We start from the raw sequence: 23,444 nt of genomic DNA on the forward strand, positions 1-23,444 counted from the left end.
TAACGGCGGAAAGTCTGCGATCTTTATCGCGTTCCCCGCGGAACGGCAGGTGTCCTAACACTGTTGAACAGCCTCGAGCGCGATATTAATAACGCAAAACGCATTCCGTAACGGCGCGAATTGCGAAGTACCGGGATCTCCCGATTAAAGCTCGCTAAACCCAAACACGGTCTAACGACCCAGTAGACCGGGAAACTCGCTGGATAATAAGCGGGCCGCTCTCGTTCTTCAAGGGCCGAACACGTCGCGAGGTCCGCTTTCGCGGCCCGGCGAGATCGATACGCGGCTGAATTTCGCCAGATCGAATAATAATCGTCGTCGTTACACCGAGGCCCGGGGTTTCTTCGATTAACCCGGATAACCTCGTGGGGTCCCCAAAGGATCGTGATAATGCGATCTCCCGCATTTATCTATCGTCGATTCGTGGCGCGGCGTTCGTGGCGAGCACTCCCTCTTGCTCAACGGGGCCGGAGCCAAGCGGTGTGATTCACGAGTCGTGTTGCACGTTACGATTCCAGCGTGATACACATAGGAGCCGCGTGCACACGCGTCCGCCGCGTCGTTGTGCAGGTACCCGACGTCTTGCGACACGTTAATCCGCTCTCTAATTACCCGCGCTTCCTTCCACACGTCCGGGATGCATGTCCGACAACCTCTAGCCGCATCTAACGGCACAGGAACCTTAATCATCGTACCCCGGCTCTCGGAGATGGGAGTGACATTGTCTTCCGCAGCTGGAGAAGACCATCGCCGCCCTTTTGTTCGGTGATGCTGCGGCAAAGTGATGGATGCTGATCTTCACCGATGGCGCTACGAGTGATGGCGCAGTGTTGCGAGGTACCGTTGCTTGGCTATTGTAGATAAATAGAAAAGGGATTTCGTAGAGTGTAGCTGTAAAAGCTTTGATGATTTTACATGGTTACTTTGGTGAAATAGAGAGGGAAATGGTTTTAGGTCTTGTAGATGGACTTCATCATTAAGGCTACTTGGAATACTCTTGTACGCGAGATGCTTAATAGATGATTAAAGCTAGTCTATGCAACAATTTCCAAAATGGTACTGTTCTCTAATACCTTGAACCTCGTTGATCATTAAAAAACGGGGCAATCGGCTGACCAAGCATTCGGAGCATCGTGTTCAATGCTTCAGATCGAGATCTAATGGTTCAGCCAATAAACATGTCGCGGCAATCATAAAAATGATAAACATTCTCTGGAAATCGGTTCGTTATATTTGCCCAGCGATTCACGTGGCCGTGCACTGGGGAACGGCCGGAGCGTTTCTCCTGGCAGGCGGAGCCGCACGAAACAGTGGTTAACGCGGGAATAACCGATTCATGGACGCGCACGTAGATCGTTACGATTACTGTAAAGCGTAACGTGGCGGCGCGGCGGGCAGAAAGCGTTCAAACTTGAAACGCTTCGCGGGGGAGAGTGAGTCAGAGCCGAGCTATCTCATAGACCAGCTAGACGCGCCTGTTCGTTGCCCGGCAATTACGATCCGTGAGGGTCGAGCCGCGTTCACACGGGAGGGGTTGCCTTGCGAAATAATAAACGTCGGCTCCTTTATCGATTCGGTGCATGAAACCGAGCCACGTCCAGGAGATCCAAGAATAGTCGTGGAAAGCATTGACATTGCCGTTCACTCGCTTCGCGCCTTTTCCTAGACCGCGTTTAGAACGTTCACCGCTGTCGGAAGAAAAAGTTGGGCGCGTGTTGCGTGCCTACTAATCATAACATCGTAGGTTAACGCGTTAACCCCTTGCCTTACAATAACCCGTGAGACTCGCGGTGAAGATTTCAAATAGAATCGAACAAACATCAATTTTACTCGATTACTTTCGATTCAAATGAAATGTTAGTCTTCTGTTGTCGATTACTGTATTGTAGGACAAACGTAGAATACCCATAGAATTTTTCTCTTCTTTCAATAAACTATTGACCCTTTGAACTCTAGGCTCCAATATCGCACCAGTTGTGATATTAAATATTTTAATGAATCTTAAGGAAACTACCCTAAAATTATTCGACTTTCCACGCATCCAAATTTTGAACTAAGGGAAATAAAATAAAAGATCGAAAATAAAAATTCGTTGCAGTTGCTGATAGATTACAAAACAACCTAGAGTCGTTAATGGCGAAGTGCTTGTATCGATCATCGTTGAGAAATAAATCATAGGTCCAACAAGACAGATCTAAGTTAAAGCGACAGCGACTATCCGAGAACATTGTCAAACTCATTTCTCAAAGCAGTTTTTCATGGGAAATGAGCTTTAATCTTACATTGACAATTTGACAAACGATTCGAATCGTGTGTACAGGATACGAGACGCGTGGATAATGGTTCGAGGTTAGCGACGAACGTGTTAACAGATCAATTTCGTCGGACATCCCGGCCACGAGCCATCGCGTTTTAAATTTCGCTTTAATGTCCATCGACGTCGCTCGATGCCTGCTTTAAATTCACCGGCCTCAGGCGCTATGAATCATAGGCACGTGGACGGCCATTGTCTATTAAATGACTGAACGCTAGGTGGGCTAATAAGAGGTGTTTATCAAGGCTTAATAGGTAATTCCATTCGTATAATGGTTCTCAGGATATACTTGAAACGCGCGAATCGAGTTATTGCCGGTTTAATGGCTGAACCGATGCGCAGCGGTTTTATTGGCGCGAGGAACCATAAATAATATTGGTAGCTCAAGGTCGCTCGCTTAGACACAGTACTATCATACCATTCTGATCGTTCATAGTTTCCTCGAATTGTTTTCTTTAATTATCAATCGCAACGATCGCCATCGAATGAGATTGGATTCTATTAAATGATACAATCATTAACAATAAAACGTAAACGTACCGTCGCTGTCTAGTACGCTTCGAGGTTAGGGTTCGTGTTTACATTCCAAGAAAGTGTGTTATTCCCATTTCACGTTCCCGGCGCATAACAAAGCAACAAGTACTACTCGCATGTTCTCCTAGAGACGCGAGCGTCGCTTCCCCGGTGAGAACCGGAGTTTGCATAAAAGAAAGTGGCGGCCATGTTGGATGCCTCGGAACAGTGCCTTTCATATTTTCTACAACAATTATAACACCGGGCTAGCAGCCGTCATCTGCTGTTACCATTTCTGAACCAGTCCAACACGCTCTCTAATTCACACATGTGTAACTAATGGTCGCGGGATCGGCCTTGATGATCAACGATTAACCCCCGACGGCCCAATATGTTTTTCTACAGTGACTAATCCGTAGGAAATCGTTCGAATAAAACGGAAGAACCATTTTTTAGAACGGTTTCTTTCAGAGGAGGATCTATTAGACAAAATAGTGCAATGATACACCTAAACAGTTCCGTTTCAGAACAAAAAACATTCGGTTCAACCGAACAACAGAAAGGAAAATCATCGAGTTTTATAGGGTAAACCACCCCAGCGCGTCAACCGGCACAACGGACGATGCATCATTTCCGCGAAAAAGCGACTCCCCCGCCGATCCCAGCGGAGACAAACGCACGCGAGCCGCCACACCTGAACAGCCGTGCACTTTCCGCCCCTCAACGGGGCTGGTCTCGATTCATCTTGACTTTTCAAGGCGAGGAGGACTGTAGGGTCATCGGCGTCGCCCACGAAACGGGCGAATCGGTATGAATGAACCGTCGGGCACCAGGGGGGAGCTCTTTTCGAGGGTGCTCACGTGCCTGTCACGTGAGGTAGGCACGCCCATTGTCTCGCGGAGAATGCGGTGCCGTGTGCGTGCGCGCGCGAGAGCGACGTCGGGCACACGCGATCCCCGCGCGCACACAGGTAACGGCGGCGCAACGCAGGTTACGGGAACGGTGGCTGAATATTAAAGAAGGGAAGAAGTAAAAGGCGATAGGATGTGGCGCGAGGTGGAGACCGAACGGAAGTGCCGCGACACCGGCGCTAATCGTGAAAGAAAACCGCTCCGTCTACAGTCTGTTCCGTCGTCCGAGTGGCTGGCGTTGTTTTTTCCCCGCTCTCCCGACGATCGAACGCCGCCTGTCCGTCCCCGACGGCTCCGAGGCGGATTCCGAAGGCGAAATGCACGGCACGCGAGGACGGAGGGCTCGCGTATTAAAGATTCAACGAGCAGTGGCGGCGTTCCCGCCGCCTCTGCCCGCGCCTTGAATCATTCGGTCATTTTTATGCGCCGTCTGCCAGCCGCAATTTTCCATTTATCTCGACGTCGGTTCTCGTCGTGCGAATAATCCGCGAGCGAGACGACGGTTTAACACGCGGACGGCTCGAGATGAACCACTTCGGACGATCTTCGAGAAGATTTCGTTCCGCTTGGGAACGCGATGTGGAAGCTTGATTTACCGGGAGTTACCAGCCGGTCGGCTCAACTGTTCGGTAGCTAAGTCACTCGGGACATTCGATGAATTGCATAGTTTCTCACGTCGATCACACAATGCGCTACGATTCTACGGCTGATCGAGCACCTATCCGCCGATTGGGAAACCGCGCGGTGAACGTTTTTCCCCTGTTTCCGCGGGACGCGCGATTACCGTTCTCATTGGCATGCCGGCATGAGAGCAATTTGCGCCGTCGGGTGCACGGTGTCAACGTTGAAATAGCCGGGGACCGGCCCGGGAGGGGATCGATGAGGTGGCCGAGGATCGAGACAGCCAGCCGCGATAGCCAATAACGGGGATGTTTCATTCGTCCTAATTGTGCAGGCGATTAGGTCTCGTTAACGAGAGTGGCTTCGGAATGCTTTATCGACTGGTCAATTAATTGGTGCGGATGCGGAGCCGAGGTGGAGGATGGACGTAACGTCTTACGGTTTGTCTGGGTCACGTGTGCCCCGTTACAGGTCCCGTAAAAAAAAATCGACGGTTTTGTTACGGTGTCCGCGGCGGGGAATAATTACGCCGAGAAATTCGAGCCGATACTCCGGGATCGCAGCGAGAGATTTACACGTCGCGGATACTAATTAGGAATTTAATGTTCGTTATACGGCCATTTTTTACGGCCGGGAAAAACCGATCGATACGCTGTTCCTTTTTTTTCGCGGCGGACGCTAATTAATTATTCGTCGAGTATCTAATAACATTGAAAGGAATGCGCGCGTTGCGTTATTCGGGCCGCTCCGCGTCTCATTCACGATTGTAATTCGCTGCCGGGATTGAAAAATAGATTTACCGGTTCCCGGCTGTTAATCGCCGGCAGTAAAAAGCTTATTAACATATTCGCGGCTGCCTACGTAGGATTAAGTCACTTTACGAGATAACAAAAGGATGCGAGGAAACGGCATGAACCGCGGAGGAGCTTCCTGCTCGAACCGATCCCGGCCAGCGCCGAGCCACCCCCTAAGCGAGCGGCGCGTTAATGAACTCTTTTTCCATCCACAGTCGAAATACTGGCGCATCGATCAGCGAACACCGGATCTGGACAGCATTCCTAGTTCTCCGCTTTTTACCGTCGACGGTAAAACCTAGCTCACGGTAACTATTAGCGGAGCCATCGGCGGATAGGGTATAAAGCTTGAATGATCAGCGGTAGCGGTTCGCGGACGAAAAGGATATCTGGTTCGATGTCTTCTGTCTAGGCGCCGACGCGATGCATCGAGGTGCAACACCGCCGTGTAATGCAACGGCAAAATGGAAACGGAGCGGAGCAGTATCGGAGCGAAAACGAGCGAACGTAAACAAGAGGAGGCACGCGTGTGTGGTTGTCGGGCCATCGAGCCTTCCGCTTGTTTAGCTCTGTTTGTTTTGGCTGCGCCGTGAGACAGGCTACCCCGCTACAATTCTCTCCTTCGCTCTCCTCTCTCTTTCTCTCTCTTCTCCTCGCCGTCTCTCCCTCTTCTCCATTACGATCGCGGTGTTATATTGCTCTTTAAACGGCTTTTTCCGTTTCGCTTTTTATCCTCTTTTTTCTTCCCTTTTTATTCGTCGACCCACGTCCAGCGACGTCACTCGGTTTACGATGTCGTGACGGTAGGGGGACAAAGATCGGCGCGTGAGAAATTAACCTACGCGCTCCACGGACGGCATACGAAAAGAACAACCGAGGGCTCGGTGTCGATGAAGACGCGAGCGTGGCCGTACCTATACGCACGGACGGACGGACGGACGGGCAAAGAGACAAAGCGGACAAGTTAATACGAGTGGATACGATTACCGTGTCGAGCAGATTGCACGGAAGTATTATGTTTACCGCGTAAACCCGCAAAAACGCCGCGTTGAACCGCCATTCATCGTAAAATGCTGTCGCGGCCGCGATATCCCGCGACTGCGTCGCGAATAGTCGCGTGACGGGAAGCTTTTAGCTTTTCCCTTTTCCCTTCTTTTACGTCCGGACGACGGAGGTTATCTATGAATCGATTGTGTCGTGGCCCACCCCAATGGGGACCACCGCGGCGGACTCGCTCGCTAAACGATGCCTCCATAAACGGATACGCCCCGGTGGAAAGATGCTCTTAATTACGAGGGATGTTCCCATTTTATTAGCAGCCCTACTGCCTCCATTGTTATTGATTGCGTGGAATACGGCGGGGAGATTAGACTGTATCGTATCTGCTGGCTGACAAAGTGTCTTTAATTGTATCGCGTTCGTCAGTCTGAAAATAAATATAATTCACGTGATACCCATCGGTGACGCCATTTTGGAATTATACGTTGCTGAAGAACTGCCTCGTGTTTTAGTTCATTTAACACTAGAACTATCAGATGAGACAAAATGATCCATACCTTGATCCTTCTTTCGATTACTGTAAACGATTAACCTTTTGCACTCGAGAGGTGACTCTGTCACCACTTGATTTCACGTAATAAAACTATAAAATTTGATATTCAATATTGAACTGTATATAACGCATCGGTGTGTAAAACACTGGGATAAAAAAGCTTTGTTTCTCAATTCATTTGCGATCTTTGAGTTAATTTCAAAAAATATCGTCTAGTTAGAAAATATTAAATATTTCTGACGAAATACTTCCGAGTGCAAAGGGTTAACACCTAACCTGAAATGCAAACCAATTAAGATCTTAATAAATTCACACATATATTTTATAAAGAAATCTTCAAAAGTCAGTCCAACTGCTCCATAGTTCTAGTATCAACAACAATTTTATTCCATAATAAAACACGAAAACACTGTATCGAAATAGTACCCGATAAAAAAGAACGTTCCACCACGCAACGCCATTTTGAAATCGTCCGTTCAGTTGGAAAATTACCCGAAGAATCTGTACCACATTTCTAATCGCCAACGCCGCCAGTGAATCCGAGCCGAAGGGTAGAAAAAGACGTGAAAGTAGTCGAAGGTTCAGCGAACCGAAGATTTAAGGGACGTAGACCCCGGAGCGCACCCTTTATTCCCATTTAACGCGTCGGGTGGCTCGGGCACGCCTAAAGTCGCGCTGAAACGCGATCCAGGTATATATCGTTCCGCAGTTCCGGCGTTCCGGACGTTCCGTTCCGTCGTTCCACGGTTCGAGCGCGAGAGTAGGCAGTTGCGTGTGTCGTGTCAGTTATATCTCGGCAGCGAGTGCCGTCAGGCGCACGGGTGTTACGACGCGCGCCGTTCGTTTCGAATCCTCGTGCATCTCGTCTCATCGTTGGAACTTTGACACTGTTGCATCATTCGCGACGATCAACGTGATTACCTGAACCGACCGCAGTGTATATTTCAGTGTAATCGACTGGTGTTCAAAGCGTACCTCGTTCGTTCCTCGGTCGAATCATGACAGTCGTTCCCTTCGGTTTCGCTTTGACGAATTCGTCCGTGACGTCACTTCCAGCAGAATTTCGAGTGCAGAAAACAGTCGGCCGTTCCGTGGCGAATTCGTGCTCGATCCCCGGGTTGAGTTCGCTCGTCGACACGTGATACCGAGCGCATCGTTCCGTCCGTGCGATTTCCAGTTTGAGTGCCGTGTACAGAGACCGGTGATTCCGATCCGTATGAATATAATCGATGTGCATCTGCTATACATACGTGCGCGTCGGTAGTATCGGTAGCATGAGCGGGACACAATTACCGGCAGGACATCATAATGAATTATGCAGGAGATCGAATCACGCCTATTCGAGAATCATCGACTTTACGCTCGATCATTCTGTGTTGCACCGTGTAGTCCGTTCCTGTCATCGCTGACGCAAGTGCCTCGGGCTCGTTCCGCTAAATGTAATTTACTTTGTCTCTATTAATTAATCACGTTGTCGAGGAATATTTCAAGAAACCCAGAAACACGAGTTACACTGGAAAATAGAAAAATCGTTTGAGTAGAAAGGTACGAATCCCCAACGAAGCGAACGATCCGATCTAACCCCTGACTATCGAAGCGAACATCGGTTCGATTTGTATGCGAACCGCGTTGCCCTGGTTCCGGCCTGTGACTCATACGACACACGTGCTTCGCGGAACAACATTTCTCTCCCTCGGTTAATAATAACAACAGTTCCCCAGTGCGCGACACCTTCGAATGGACGCGGGAGAATTCGAATTAGCGAAACCTAACCTATTAGCGTCGCCCGGTCGCCGCCGCGAAGACTGCGCGGTCCGCGCGCTCCCCATTCCGCGCGTCGAGATCGAGATGAGGCGTGATTTCGATAATCGAACGGTCGCGGCGGCAGGGACAGCGGACCGTGGATTTTTCGAACGTCGACAGTGATATCAGTGGAGGTGTCGAGGAGAGAGGAGGAGCCGGAGAGTTCCGGGAAGGATTGCGGTGAAAAGAAAACTCGGATAATCGTCATGGCTTACGTGCTCTGGCGTGTCTTCATGAAGAGGTACTCGAAGGTGCGGCTGGGCATCAGGAATCTGCCGGTGAGTGGCGAGCAGGGCTCCACGATTTTTCCTAGCCACCATTTGCCTGTGCATTGTTATCGGTAAATGCAAATGCGGCCACCCTCGTCGGTCTGTAGTCGGGCAACACACGGGCCCAGTTTCCCCGTCGATGAGCACGCGCACAGATAAAACCCACGGCTCGCGTCGTGCTCTTCAAGGTTAGGATTTTACGGGCAAGCTTAGCCGCGGCACCGTGTCAAATAGCCGTTGCAATCGCGCCGGCCATTGAATACATTATGTAACGCGCCGACCGGAAAACCGCTCGGAACGCGGATCGCGCGAATTACCGGTGTCGACGCTTCCCGCCATTTCTGTTGCCTGTGTCATTCGAAGTCGGCCCGGAGATCATCTCTGTGATTACACGATCGGAAACCGTCGCGCGCATGCGTGACATTTCGAATTTTACGAAAGATGGCGGGAGACATTTTTGTTTGCAAGGAATTGTTGCGAGTTTCTGCAGGTTTCAAGGAGATAATATGTGAATTGTTATAAATTTAATATGTGGATTATGTAAAGAGCCATTTTTTATTTTACGGAAGATGGCGGGAGATGTTTTGTCCTTGGAGGAATTATTGCAAGTGTTTCTATAGATTCAAAGGGAAATGATATGTGAATTATTTAAATTTTACATACGGATTACGTAAATAGCTGTTATTTTGAATTTTACGAGAATTGACGAGATATTTTTATTTGTCCTTGGAGGAATTATAGATTTTATATATAGATCACGCAAAGAGCCGCCATATTGAAACTGACGAAGGGATTCGAACAATATTAATTATATTCCCATTTCTCGAGCAGTAAAATCAATTTCCCATGTTTCCAAATATTTCAACAGTTTCCACAAGAATCATTGGAACGGTTAAAGAGGGAACATCCTCCTCGATGGTTGAAATTTCGAAAAATTACTCGGTCATCACAGTAACGCCGTCACGTTTCAATGTATATACGTACCAACGACGATTGCAATTATTAGAGTGCAACCGGGGCTAATGCGAGCACGGTAATTGGATAATTGCCGTTCGGCTCGCGCGCGAGTTCTTTTATTTCACGGTTTCATGCCAGACGTCGTATCGATTTATCATGATCGATCGGATGCGTGCACGGTCCATTGAATTTCTTCACCCGGGATTCTTTCCCGAACAGTTCCATCGTCGAGCCGCGCGAAGTTAGTAAGCAGGCTCGCAATTATCGCTAGGAGAAACGTTCCTCCTTTTGCCGAGGGAACGAAATCGTTATTAACACGTCGACTGTCGTTTGAAATTACACGGCTTGATTTCCCGTTCACGCTCCAACGATATCCTCGTCATCAACACATTCGACTGTTCGGTTCTCTCGCTTTCCTCTTGGACGCCGCGTTCGATTAAACGGGTCCGTTCCTTTCCTGCAATTTATCTATTAAACCCTCTAATCTGTCGTTAGCTGTCCGAATTGGTACGTTTATCGCGCAAAGTTCCTTTAATCGAATCATTACACGTACTCGTTTCGTTTCGCGCGTTCTTCATCGTGGAAAGAGGGAAGATTTATTACCCTCGCGAGTCTTCTGCGCCGTTAAACGCTCGTCGCTCGACGGAGCAACGCTTCTTTCTGCTGCTCCCGAGTTTCGCAAGGGCAAATTAACGACGACCGATTAATCGCCGACTCGGTTTTCATTTGTCGATGGATCCTGTTATTGAATTTTCCCGGTGAACGGGCTGACCGTTGCCGGCGAACGCGGCGCCGACGGGCCTCCGCGAGGCGTGTTTAATCAATCAAGGAAAAGAGGTTCCTCGATGACCGGCCTTTTCTCTGTCTCTCTCTCTGTGTGTGTACCCAAAGGCACACCCTGCTAATAAATTTCGTACAGCAGGCCGGAAGGGAAACATAACCGTGGGGCAGGGTGCAATGCAATTTACGACGTGTCGGGTCGGATTACTTTGATCGGTAAGCCGGACGATCCGCTTCGCGGTTAGCCGAATGACTCTTCCGTTCTCGAGTAATTAGGGTACCTGTTAACCCGTTGATCGATATCTCATATCTCTAATTGTCACCGTATTCTAATTTCTACTGTCTACATTCGATTCTTCGACTAGTTTTCCAAGTTTCCTCTCCGAAACTCGAAGTACCAGTTCGGTTGATTAACATTACGAGTTCCAGGCTGATGCATTTGGGTTTCAAACGGAGAAATTGGTTTGGAGTTCCAGAGAAACTGTACAGGAACAGGTTTCTCGAACGTCTTAGAAACGATTAATAACGTTTCAACGAGATTTCCGAGATTCCTTTCGTACTAAATTTCTTGGAAGCCTATGGCGATTTGTCAAACCTTCAGATCCTGTCTCTTATTCATTTTTCTCACTTAAAAAGGCTCGAGTGACTGATGACCGCTGGCCAATTGTCGGGTTATCTTCCGTTGTCCTTGCGAAAGAGACTACAGCTGACTCGGTCTTCGGTGCCAACTTCGAATTGCCAATTGCCCGTTATGAAACTCTGCGCAATCGCGGATTGTTTGCGTCCGACACAATAGTTCACAGCTGAATACCCACGAATCCGATCGGTTAAACAATCGTCACCGCCTTTAATTGAGACCAAACGCTAAAAACGATTCCTATAATCTCAGCCCGTACCCTAACGGACTATTCTACTTTGGACTCTATACCCCTGCCTCTAGAACCGAACAAAGCGATCGCTGAGCGTTCAACTGAGAATAAAAGAAACATTCCCACGAACCTCTGAAAATCAACCGTACTCGACAACCCGGTTACATTTTTCACGATCCTCAACGGCGCGTACCCTAAATTTGCCTAAACGGCGCACGGCTGACCCAACGACGGTCCAGGAAAAAAAGAAATCGCCCCGAACAGGGCCGTGAAGCAAAAAGGCCCGGTTTCTCGTTTCGAAGTGGAATATCCTCTTAATAAATTAAGTGTATCGTCCCGGTGGGAAGGGCCGGCGAGGAGAGGGTGGGAGGTCAAAAAGGCAGGGTAGACGATCTAGAGGGAGAGACCTAGCGGAGCGCGCAGTCGGGAAGAAAGGAACGGTAGGCGGTCAGAAACACGTCGGCCAGGGGGTGCGCAGGGCGAGGGGGAGGGGTTGCAATTCAGTTTGCGGTCTCCGAGTCAGGTTACGTTAGGTTAGTCCAGCGGTTGGTCCCCGTGACCGTGAACCACGGCTGACCTGCGACACAAACACAGTCTCTCCTCTCTCTTCTTGCTCCTCCTCACCCACACCACTCTCATTCTCTTCTGTTCCGTCTCTTTCGAACCTCTGTTTCACTTTCCGTCCCTCTTCACCTCCGTCTTCGTCCCTCTCGAACCGCCGTTTCACTTTCTCTCCTTCTCTCTTTCAAACCCCGTTCTCTCCGTCCTCCTCTCCGCCTCTTTCTCCCTCTTTCCTCCCACCTTCCATAAATCTACCTGCACTACATCGCGTCTCGTTCCACCGTTGAAGCACTTTCTCTCTCTCTCTCTTTCGCTCCGAGCTCGCACGTAGCCCCTCGCGTTGCATCGCGCGCTCTTCGGGATGTTCGCGTGATAAATACGACTGTGGGCCACCCTCTGTCATCCTCCCCCGCCATGAAGGGTCTCTCTCCCTCGGCGAAAACGTTTCCCGGTTTTATCGTGGCTACGAGCCCGGCCTTGGAACTCCCCGGAGACAACGTCCATCGGACGCGTGGGCGTGCGCTGATCTATTTCGTTTCTCTCTCTTCCCCGGTGGAGCGGCGCGCGAACAGAACCGCGTGGAAGGTGAGCGCTGCCTTTTCTTATCGTCGTTAACAATTGGCGACTCGGACCACTACGATATCGCGCCATTGTAGACGCTGCCAATTGCGGCCGCGATGTGCCCCGTCGGTTGAATCGCCTGGATTTGCAAGCTGCGAGAAGTGTACTGGCCGCCTTAACATCGGCGGTCAGTGATTTTAGGTTTGTAGGGGTCTGAGGGTAATGCTTCGATGCTTCGCGTTGCGAGAATAGCGAATCGAATGTGGGAAGATGTCGATTGTAATGGGATTTGAAGCTATTCTTGATTAAAACATTCATTGTGGTCGATTTACATTATTTCTGTAGAGACAGTAGAGGGAAACTGTGAAGTTTCTGAAAGAATCGAGCTCATCCCGGATTAGTGAAGACGAGTGACCCTCTTTCGCTGCAGTTATCCGAACCTTGCCATATTCGAACGTTCTACTCACTCTGTTGCTTTAATCAGTCGCCGTAAAGTACGCAACAGCAATGATACACGTGCAATTTTGTTTCACTCGGATCTTCGATCAAGTCGAACACAATGGCAGCCGCGCACACTCACCAGAAACAGCGATAAGCGTCGCTGCAATTGAACCGCGGATTTATCGAGCTTCCGACGATTAGCGCATTCTTTCTCGGGCCCGTATCGCAATGTTTTCAGCGTTATCGCTGCCAGCGGCCGGGGGAGAGAAAGATCCGCTGCGTGTCTATTTAATTGTTTCGTCTCGGCGCTAATTTAATTGGCCCCGGCGGTATCGGCTACGCCCACCGCGGTAGCCTCTTCGGTTTATCTGAAATAATTTGTTCCATTATCGGCGCACTTGTGAATTGTATGTGGAAACACCGAGAAGAATGTTTCCTTTGAACGAATGTAGGCGGACAGATTGATCGATGGCTCTTTAATCGCTATTGTGAACGTTCACGGCCGTTGCAGATCGGATCAGCCATGTGAGATGAGTCTCGCAGTTGAACGAACGGGCCTCGCATTCTGTCCATCCCGCATTTGCATACTCATTGCGAGTCGTTTGTCCTCTTAATTCGTTTAAGACTGTTACGAAAACCCCTCGTCGGCCCGCCGTGCTCGGGCCGCTGATAAAAGAGAACGTATCGTGTATTTTACACCTCGAATTTCACTAGGAGAATTCGCGAAGCCTCGAAAGCAAGGAAATATTATATAAAACTGATTTCCGCTGCGTCGAGACTTTCAAGTGACTGAAGTTAAAAACGTACGTAGAGAACGGAGCATCGTTTCTTACAAAGTACCGGAATATACTCAACGATTTCGTGCTTAAAGTTTCAACAGCCTTCTTGTACATTTTTCCGTTCCCCTTTATTTTCCCCGTAAAGTTAACATTACGCGATAATCACGTAGACCCACGTGAATGTTCCCACAATGAGGCTACGACTGTTGACACAGCGATAGAGCCTCAGAAACTGAAATCCACCACCTTCGTTAACCCACGATACCCCGAAGATTCCCTCATCCTGTGCTTCGCTCGACGATATCTTGATTTATGGTCGCGCGGGTACCTTTTAGTGACTGCCACTAAACCAGTCATCGCGTCTCACGCGCGGAGAGAACGAGGAATGAAGAAAAACGCTGTCTGCTCGCAATGAAGTTTGATATCCGCCAAAAAGAACCCGGCGAACGAGATAAGATGAACGTTAATTCCCTCGACAACGCATCGAACGAGAATTTTGTCGGTTCTACGAAACATGCGAGATATACGAGAAATTCAATATGGCAGTAACTGCGATCAACGTTTTCACTTTCCGTTTCGTTAAGAGAATCGTTCAAACTGTACGAGTGATTTGACGAGCGCTAATCCGACAGTGAGCGTGTTAAACCGCTCCAAACCTCGTTTCTTTACCCGGTGGCCTACATGAACGATTATGATCAGCCGAGGAGGTAACGGAGGAAGGAAGAGGGAAAGACAGACGGGAACTGTTAGACAACTGACGGCGGCAGGACGCTTCGATCCGTGCAAGGATGCTCCGTCCACAATGCGCCGCGCCGCGTGCAATTTCACTTACTTTCGCCGCTAATTAATCGAGCTCGCGCTGCTAGCCGGCCGACTTCCAGCGTTCGTGCGGCCCAGAGAAAGGTATACTATGCAAATTCCATCGAAAAAACGAAACGCGTGCCCTTCCCCCACTCCGGCCCCCCTGTTCCGGCGATCACGCCGACTCCACGGCTCGTTGCTTCCGTTAAGTATCGTCATTGTGTCGTGCCCCCGGTACCTTGAGGAGTATTCACGAAAAGAGAAAGTGAGAGTACCCGGGCGGCTTGTCGAATTTTCCTTGAGCGTTGCGTGCCGGTCTTCATCCTCTCGTCCGTTGATCTACTTAGCGCCCGTGTTACTTTCTTCGTAGCGATCGCCAGCTTCTGGCAAACGTGAGAAGTTAACAACCTGTAAGCTTCCCGATCAGTTGAAAGCTTCTAAGTTTAGTAATCTCGACGACTATAGTCGCGTGAAGTTCGCAACCTCTAAGTTTTCTAATCTTTCAGCGACGACAGTCGCGAGAAGCGAAGTGCCTTAATCCCTTAACGATGGTAATCCTGGAAAGAGAACTCAATCTATCACTATCATTATTACATCCCTGCGTGAATTAACGTAACCAAAAATTTATCGTTCATTTATACAACTCTCCCTCGTCGAAGTAACTCCAACAAAAAGTCGCGAATAGCGAGTCCAATCGAATGTGCCAGCCGCGTTTCGTTCGGTCCTAAGGACACTCCATTACTCCGATTAGCAGACGGCCATTACGGCGTAATGGCGGAGGCGTGCGCGCCAAGTTCCAATGATTAAATTCGCCGGTTTCATCGGGGCGAGCCCGCGTCGAGGAATTTTGGCGTGGAGCGCTGAAAACGGTTCCACCGATTGCGATCTAGGCTGTCGTTCGTTCACTTATCCGGCGCTGCCTTTGTTTCGACGGCGACAGGGAGCCGGCGGTCGCGGAGAAACCGCGTACAGGGACTTCCGGCGTGCCGGGCAAAAACTTTAATCGCAATTAAGACAATTTCACGGGAGGAATGGGCATTGTCTTCAATCCATATCTCGAATGTTCCTCACCGTTGTCTCTCGGTGCCTCTCTCTCTCTCTCTCTCTCTCTTGGGCTGGTTCTACCGTTGTTTCTCTGTCGCCCCAGCGAGGTGAACGCTCGTGACAGCGGAAAGAGCAGTCTCCCGAAGGAGAGACGCTCGAGCGTGCTCCGCCGGCGATGTCGGAGGATAATTGATGATTGTTGCTTAGCGGCCGACGCACAAAAGGTTCCCGGGCTGCTTTTCGCCCTGGCCGCGTTAGGCAGAAAAATTTAAATTAGTACAATGAAAGAGCATTCAGCCGCGGCCCCGTGTAGGTAAGTACTCACGTGCACGCACCGAGTTCTTGTCGCGATGAATTATATTACGCCGGACTGTATAATGAGCTTAACGCGTAGGAGATATGCTTCCTTTGATCTCCTTCTTTGTTGGGACTCCCGTGACTGACGTCGGTTTGTTTTCGACCGTTTCGAAATCGGTGTCTCTTCTTTTCGTATCCGTCCTCGTTTGGCCACCGGTGATTGGTCCCGTGAATCTGTCCGTGGGATGGCAACAATGAAAAACCTACTACGGTCTTAGACCAATCGCTCGCTAGCCGTTCACGATCGAATTTAACGATTATCTCTCTCATATATTTTCTTGAGACGAAAGAACTTTGCGTCTTTATTCTTTCGAAATAGACGCTGCCGCGAGATTTCGTCTCAATCACGTGTGCACATTTAGACCTAGCGTCTTATAGGGTTTTTCGTCGGGGAACCGGAGTTTATCACGCGTTCGGGATCTCAGCGAGAATTTATCACGTGGACATCAGGTCCCTCGAAATGTTGAACGATACAATTACGATATTGAAAGCGTCGGGCCAGCGAACAGGTTCCCTGGGATCCCGGACACCGAAGACCCCTTATATTATTCAGCAAACCGAAAGTTACGAGCAGTCGCCTTTCCTTTCCATTCCTTTTCTCCTTCGCGCGGCGCGTCGGCCCATGAATTCGGTCATAAAGGGTGAAGAATAAATCAGCGCGGTAAACAGAAGATTTCCCGATAAAATACCGGGGCTCCCTCGGAAGCGATCGTGATCCGCTATCGGGCTATCTACCGTCTAGACAACGCTGTTCTTTCCTTGCGCAACCCTGGTTGCGCCATGCCCACGTTACACGACGATTTTCGGCCACGTGCCTTTGTTTGTTGCGTCGTAATGCCTCATCGGTGATTTGTATTGTTGCCGGAACGACGTTGCCGGCGTCTCTCGGTCTTTGTTCTTGCGGCTGTTAAGTCGCGACGGCGTTCGACGATTATATCGAAGGAATGCGAAGGGTTCGGGATGCATGTATGCTGACGATAAGTTCGATTCAGATTTACACAGGTATCCATGACAATTTCGAACGAATCACTTTCGTTGAGTTTTCCTTAATATGCATTTTTCACGTCGTGGAACGTTGCTTCTTTGCAATTACATTGTTTGCGGCTACTCGCGTGCCTATAGAGAGCGGTAGTCGTGTTTCTTCGATACTTTTGTTGCCCGCTACTTCTTTTGAGTTATGCTTCTCATTAGCTAATCGTTACTTCCTTGTTTCTTTTTCTTTCTCCCCGTTAATGAGGCTGAAGCAAAGATCCGCTAATTAACTCAATAACATGGCGATAATGATGCGTTTACAGGGAGTTCAACAATGTGCGATTAAGAAGGGATACCGAAGTATTTGTATTACCGAGGTGGTTAATTTGTTAAATACCCGATACATCTCACGATACATTCTATGTAAATGAACTTTAAACCGGGGAACTATAAAATTTGCGCGCTACGCGGGACGTATGAAACCGATGTTACACAGAACGGCTCGTTCGGGTACGATTACGGTGTTCCGCTGTGTGCCGTTAATGAAATCGTTGACGAAACCGCGGAAACAGATACAACTACGTCGGATTTCACGGTAGACTGCTGATCATTCAAGAACCGCAGCGTTGTAGTTGCTCGAGAATGAGAAACGACGATAATATAACGCTTACCGAACGTATACATTTCAGTCGGCTTTTTCTTTCGTAGAAAAGGTAAACAATTCAAGATTCCATTTAAACTCTTCAAGAAATCATAATACCAAAATCAGTCTCGATAATCAATATTAAATATTCATCTTCTTGATAACATATCGAACCAACCGAATTTCGTTGCATAAGATATAAGTTTGTTTCATTAAGAGTTTCGACTGCATAGGAGTTTCGATGAGTGCTTAATTAGTGAAACTGTTAAATCACCATGCTTCACATTTATATATTTCTCATTTCACTTCTATTATGCATTCCCATAATACCAACGTCTTATTCAATTCACCGAGTAGCACGAATAATTAATATCAATAATATCTGGAACAGCATTTCCTCCAGACGCCAAGTTTCTCCAGTTCCCAATTTCGTTCTCGTTATTCGCCTCGGCGATGGCAACGTATCCCATTCAATTCGGCCCGTTTCTTTCGCGCAGGCGAACCGCTTATTGAACCGATGCGGAGGGAGTGTTCGAACGTTCGTAATAACCGAGTATTATTTTCCCGCGAGTTGATTAGTGTGCAGTCACACTCGGAACCGCGCTGCTCCACAAAGCGTTCGCGCAATTACAAGGACTTTCTGCACGGCGTATCTGCATACAAACCCTGCCCCGGCATCCAGCACGCGTGCTGATTAATATTAATTTCCCCACAATGGATTTCGTCGCCGGAGGAGAGCGTGGGACCGTTCCGGCGAGCGTCGCGCGTTTTCACGGAATCGCGATAACCGGATGTACCCGTGAAATTCGCTCCGGAATCCTCCCCGCCCCGCGATCCCCCCGTCCGGCGATCTCCAGCGTCGTAAATCGCGACTCGCGTCGAAGTTTATGGACCGCCTGCCGGCGTGTAAAACGGATTTTCGGAGGATCGGAGAAAAAATCGGGCCGCGCGTCGACGGAACAATCGACGCTCGGCGCGCGGAAAATTGCGAGCGACACGGAGCAATGAGGAAGCGTTCGCGGCGCGTATTATTTATCGCTATTGCTCAGGAAGTTGTTAGCCGAAGTTATGATGCATTGAGTTACACTGAATACTGGACTAGATGCAGAAGATATGGAGTGTCCTGGGCGTAGATAGATGTGACGCACGTTACGCTTCGACTCGATAGAAGTGATACAGCCGGCGGAGCAACACGACTCGAATGGTATCGCGGCGGAGAAACTGGTTGCGGATGGTTCCGCGGTGAATGGATGTTTACAATGAATTTAGTCCGCGATTTATGGAGAATTTAGGGGAGCACGGTGCTTCGAGGAAGATTTCTAGAGTTGGTAGATCCGTAGATAGGATCTCGTTGATCTATGCACTAGGAGTTTGAAGACCTCAAGAAGCTATACACATCTAAAGACAGTAGAGTACTTCGACAGTCTAATCTGACGCGTTATAATAACTCATCCTTATAGTCGTGCACATTAACCAACTTAATCGCACAATAGAAAATTCTATCAGTCTCAAACAGTAATCCTGCAATACGCAGACCGCGTCAAACCTTACAGAGGTATAGCTTCGCGAGTAATCCCTAATAGCCGAAAGGTTAAAGACCTAAAATCCGTCCAAAAATCCAAGACACCTAGGAACATCGAAGACCCGACAAATCCCGAATCCTCCGGCTGAAAATGTCTCGAGCGCCTTGATCAGATACGATCGCGCGACCGTCGTCCCGTCCGCATTAACTCATAACCCGGCTCGAAACTGCGAGAGGATAATATACCGTTAGCGGCGCGTTTCCACGAAAAATCAGGAACGAAACGAACAGATAGCGTTTCCGTGTCCACCCGATAATTCAATCTCCCCGCGAGATCCCGCTGGCAGATATTGAAAAGAATGATCATTAGCGGTCCCCGGGGCTGTAGGAAGCTAGCGGGGCCCCCGATGATAATGAAGAATACTTCATAAGCATTTCAGAGAGGCGCTTAATTGTCAGTTGATCGTTCGGCCGGACGACGAAGGGGGGGCGGACGGGGAACGGGGGAACCCCGGCGATGTCTATGGTAAACGGACACCGTATCGTTCGAGCGTAGAAACGGTTCGGGGTGAAGAAGCGCGCGCTGAGATTCGTATCTTTATTTATAATGTTATTAGAGTCCGCGTTCACACGAGTAACTGTACAGAGGAGTCCGCTGGCATGCGGCGATAAATTGAAACACTTCGTTCCTTAGTTGGCTCCTGTGTACATAGATCCCGGCGACGTGCCGCGGTAAACCATCCGTGGCCTCGCCGGCGCAGCGCGGCGCATCTCTTGCGCGTCCGATTACGATCTTTGTTCTCCCTACGTGAGACCGGCACCACGCGACTACGTTTTCGGTGCTAAACACGTAAACACGTTCAACGGGGGCTGGTTAACCTTTAATCGGGAACGTTCCCTTCGACGGTACGTAGGACGGAGGATGCTAATTCACGGTGATTCGAGGAAACGGTGATTCGGGAAAATTGAACGATCCGATGGTCTGGGATTTGTTAATCTTTTAAGAAAGGATGTTCGCTGGATTGTTCTTATTGCAGGAAGTATTCTGGTAATGGGTCTATAAAGTTTTCTTATCTGACTCATTGGAATGTTCTAATTGGAAATGAAGTTTATCTCGTGAAGAATGTAGAGGAAACTAGCAATTAGCGTCTTCTTGTCGCTGGGAGTGAATGAAACATGTCATAGGAATTAGATGGCAACTTGTGTTCGAGCGCAAGGTTGTCATTGGTGAATATAAGTATCATGCAGGAAGACTATAGTCAGTTATCGGCGGTTATAATCAATTCCTCATACCAGTAATCCGCAGTCACGTGTATTCGATGGTTCAACCGAATCCCGTCACCCGGTGCGTGCCGGCATATCAATAGAAAGTGTCGTGGACGGTAATTTTTCGCGAATTGGAGCAAATTAACGGGGCAACCCGGGCCGCGGATATTTATCTGGGCCCACGTCGGTAAGGTCAGGCGATAAATCGTGGCTCGTTAGTGGAAGAAACGAAACGGTGCCCCGCAGAAACGGATTGTCTTCGCGTGCGCGCGGTTCCGGCGGCGCGGAACTTTTCGTCGTTAGACGCTCGTTAATTCTTTTCGTCGCCGGCACCTCGCCGGCCCGGCCGCCACTAAATCAATCGGATGATAAACGTGATAGGATATCGGCGGAACAATGTACAATGGCGGTATCTCGCCTATTGTTGCGAATTATCGCCGGTGATCGTTCGTTTCTTTAATAAGCGGGGGCCAGCGGCTTTTGTTTAGGCATATCGGCTGCCGGGTTTCCGCGAACATGGAAACGCGGCCGGTCTCCCGCGGGCCGTCCCGGAGGAATCGGCCGATACGCGACAACGACACAATGAACGCAGATTTATCGCGGCAGGAAGACTTTACCTACGTAATTATTTACCCCGGCCGATACCGGACTGGACAGATCCGTTTCCCGGTGGATCCGGATTATCCGCCATTGTCGCGGATAAACGCGGACACACGCCCCGACGACGACGACGACGACTCGCTTCTAACGATTCACGAGCGTTTACGAGCCGTTCGGAAAGAACGGGTTCGTTGCACGCGAGAACAAGCGAAACGAACGAGCAGGTTTGTTCCCTTCGTCCCGATAATTATTTGTCGAAAGTTTCTTTTTCCTACTGTCCCCACGATGAACGTTAAACCGCGCGCGCGTTGGTACCGTTCGATACCGAGCAGATTTATCGCGGCAGGAAGACTTTACGCGCGCGATCATTTATCCGGATCGATGCAGATCGGATCGATCCGGGCACCGGGGAATCCGGATTATCCGTTTTCCGCTATTGTCGCGGGCAAATGCGGACGGATCGGCGCAAGGATTTTACCTCTAACGATTCGACAGCGTTTACGATCCACGCCGCGTATGTGTTCGCGCGCGAGTTTCTACTCGTTTTTCTTGGTTTTGCTTTTGTTACGCGCGCGCAGAGCGAGCGGGTTTATCGCGTACACGAGTAAGTGAAATAAATGAACGAACAGCCGAGTTTGCTCCTTCGTCCCGGTATAATTATCCCCGAGAGTTCTTTCGCCGAGCGCGAACGTCGCGTCGGGTTTTACGGTTTCTTCGGAACGCCCGCTCGATTAATTACGAGTTTTGATCCGCGCCGATCGGTGACTTTTTCTTTTGGGGCTTCGCCTCTGTTCCACCGTTAAGGAAACAGCCGTTTTTTCGACGATATCCTGCGCCACCGGCGCACGTCCCTTCTCACCGGCGGACGGCCGCCGCGCTCCTCTATCCGAGCGGCCAATTAATGTCCGTTAATAACAGGCTCGTCAACGAGGCCCGTGTAATTACGGGACGATTAAAGCGCGAGGAGGACAAAGTGGCCGACCCGCGAGGCCTCTCGCGAAAAACGGGACGCAGGTATCAATTTCTTATGTAAATATCGGGGCGGATAAGGCGGGGATGTAATTGAGCGCTCAAATCGTGAACGGAACTTTCACCTGTTCCCGGCTTCCGATCGCCGATTAATCGATAACGATCGATTCTGCGGGATTTTCGAACATTCCGCGGGAACGCCGAGCGACGTTTTCGGGGAATTTTTCGAGCGAACTGCGGGAGGAGGGGAATATCGAAGATTTTGGGGGAAAGTTCGAGGTAAAGAGATTATGGCTTTGAAGGACGTTCCATTTTGAATTGATTTCGCGTTTGGCACAGTATAGTTTAATTCTGTATTTAAATCTGAATCTACGTTCGTGTTATCGGTGTTCTAATGGGAATTAGAAAGTTTCTATTAATATTGAAAAACGATTTCTTTGCGCGTCAGTTTACTTTGAACAGTGACTTCATTCCGGGGAGTTCCAGTTTAGTGACGATCGTTCGGGGAACAATGGATGCTTTCTAATTTGGTTCTAACTACGAAATAAACAATCAGGATACGAATAATTAAATATAATAAAAAAAAGGAGGTCAGTGTGTTGGGTAACTTTCTGTAGGTGATGTCTAATTCATCTGCGTGTAATGAACACGACATGTAACAGGATTAACGAAACAATAACAGTAAAGATCCAGGAACGTGTCCAATTTGAGGGACCTAGATTCAACTTCCAGGACTGTTGGAATTATATTTATTACGTCCCGCGAATGATTATGAAAACACCTCGTTCCACACGATACTCGGCGAACAGTGAAATCCGCTAATTAGGGAAATCGATATTAACGAGATTAGAATTCGCGAGGTGAAGAATACCAGTAACCGATTGAGAACTTACGGTTACAAACGGAAACACGTTCCAGCCGTTTCAATGATCATTCTCTCCCTTTCAGAACGATTAACCAGAACAATCGAATCACTAGAACAGGGTGGAGAGTGTAATCGAAGAAGGTCACCGATGTTACGCATCTTTCTCGGAATACATCTCATTCTCGACGCGCGATTAATTACCAAGAATCAAAGAAGACTCGCAACGATTGATCGCTGGGAAGCAATACTTCATTTACATTGACACTTAGGCGATCGCCTAAACAGAACTATAATTACAACCTCCTCCGTTATCTTCAATTGAACTCATTCAATCGATTCGGTTAGAAACTGTGTTTCGTAAAAAAGAACCGCATTTGATAGACTGCAAATAGTCCGACTTCAAGACTCACTAAACAACAAAAGAAAAGATAAACAGAATGAAAGGCAATACGTTGCTGAGTGAAAAGTGGGTGTGTTACCGCTAAAACTACCAGACGGGTCAAAATGATCCTGATTTCTTCGTTTTGCAATTATTAGAAACAACAGATGTTCCTCTGAGAAGTTATCAAATTGATTCAGCGATACGCAAACTGAATTATAAATTAATCAAAGTCTCGACAGATGCACAAGTTTCCATAGAGGAATTCCAGAAAGTCAATTTATAGGTTTAGCGTTAAAAA

At 48.8% G+C, this 23,444-nt stretch overlaps 1 protein-coding gene across 3 annotated transcripts in view; it reads left to right on the forward strand.

The window, feature by feature from the left end:
* The first annotated feature begins 7,484 nt into the window (after nucleotides 1–7,484).
* The window catches only part of LOC116425178 (uncharacterized), a 439,005-nt gene continuing 423,045 nt past the window's right edge, over nucleotides 7,485–23,444 (forward strand). For 2 of the 3 annotated variants that reach the window (XM_031972538.2, XM_031972539.2), the window contains exon 1: nucleotides 7,485–8,786. In XM_031972538.2, coding sequence (XP_031828398.1) covers nucleotides 8,715–8,786 — 72 coding nt within the window. In that variant the 5' untranslated portion in view covers nucleotides 7,485–8,714. The remainder of the gene's footprint in view (nucleotides 8,787–23,444) is intronic. The other variant, XM_076369562.1, reaches the window with a different exon arrangement.

This window comes from Nomia melanderi, chromosome 7 (genome assembly GCF_051020985.1).
Source record: "Nomia melanderi isolate GNS246 chromosome 7, iyNomMela1, whole genome shotgun sequence".
NCBI lineage: Eukaryota > Metazoa > Arthropoda > Insecta > Hymenoptera > Halictidae > Nomia > Nomia melanderi.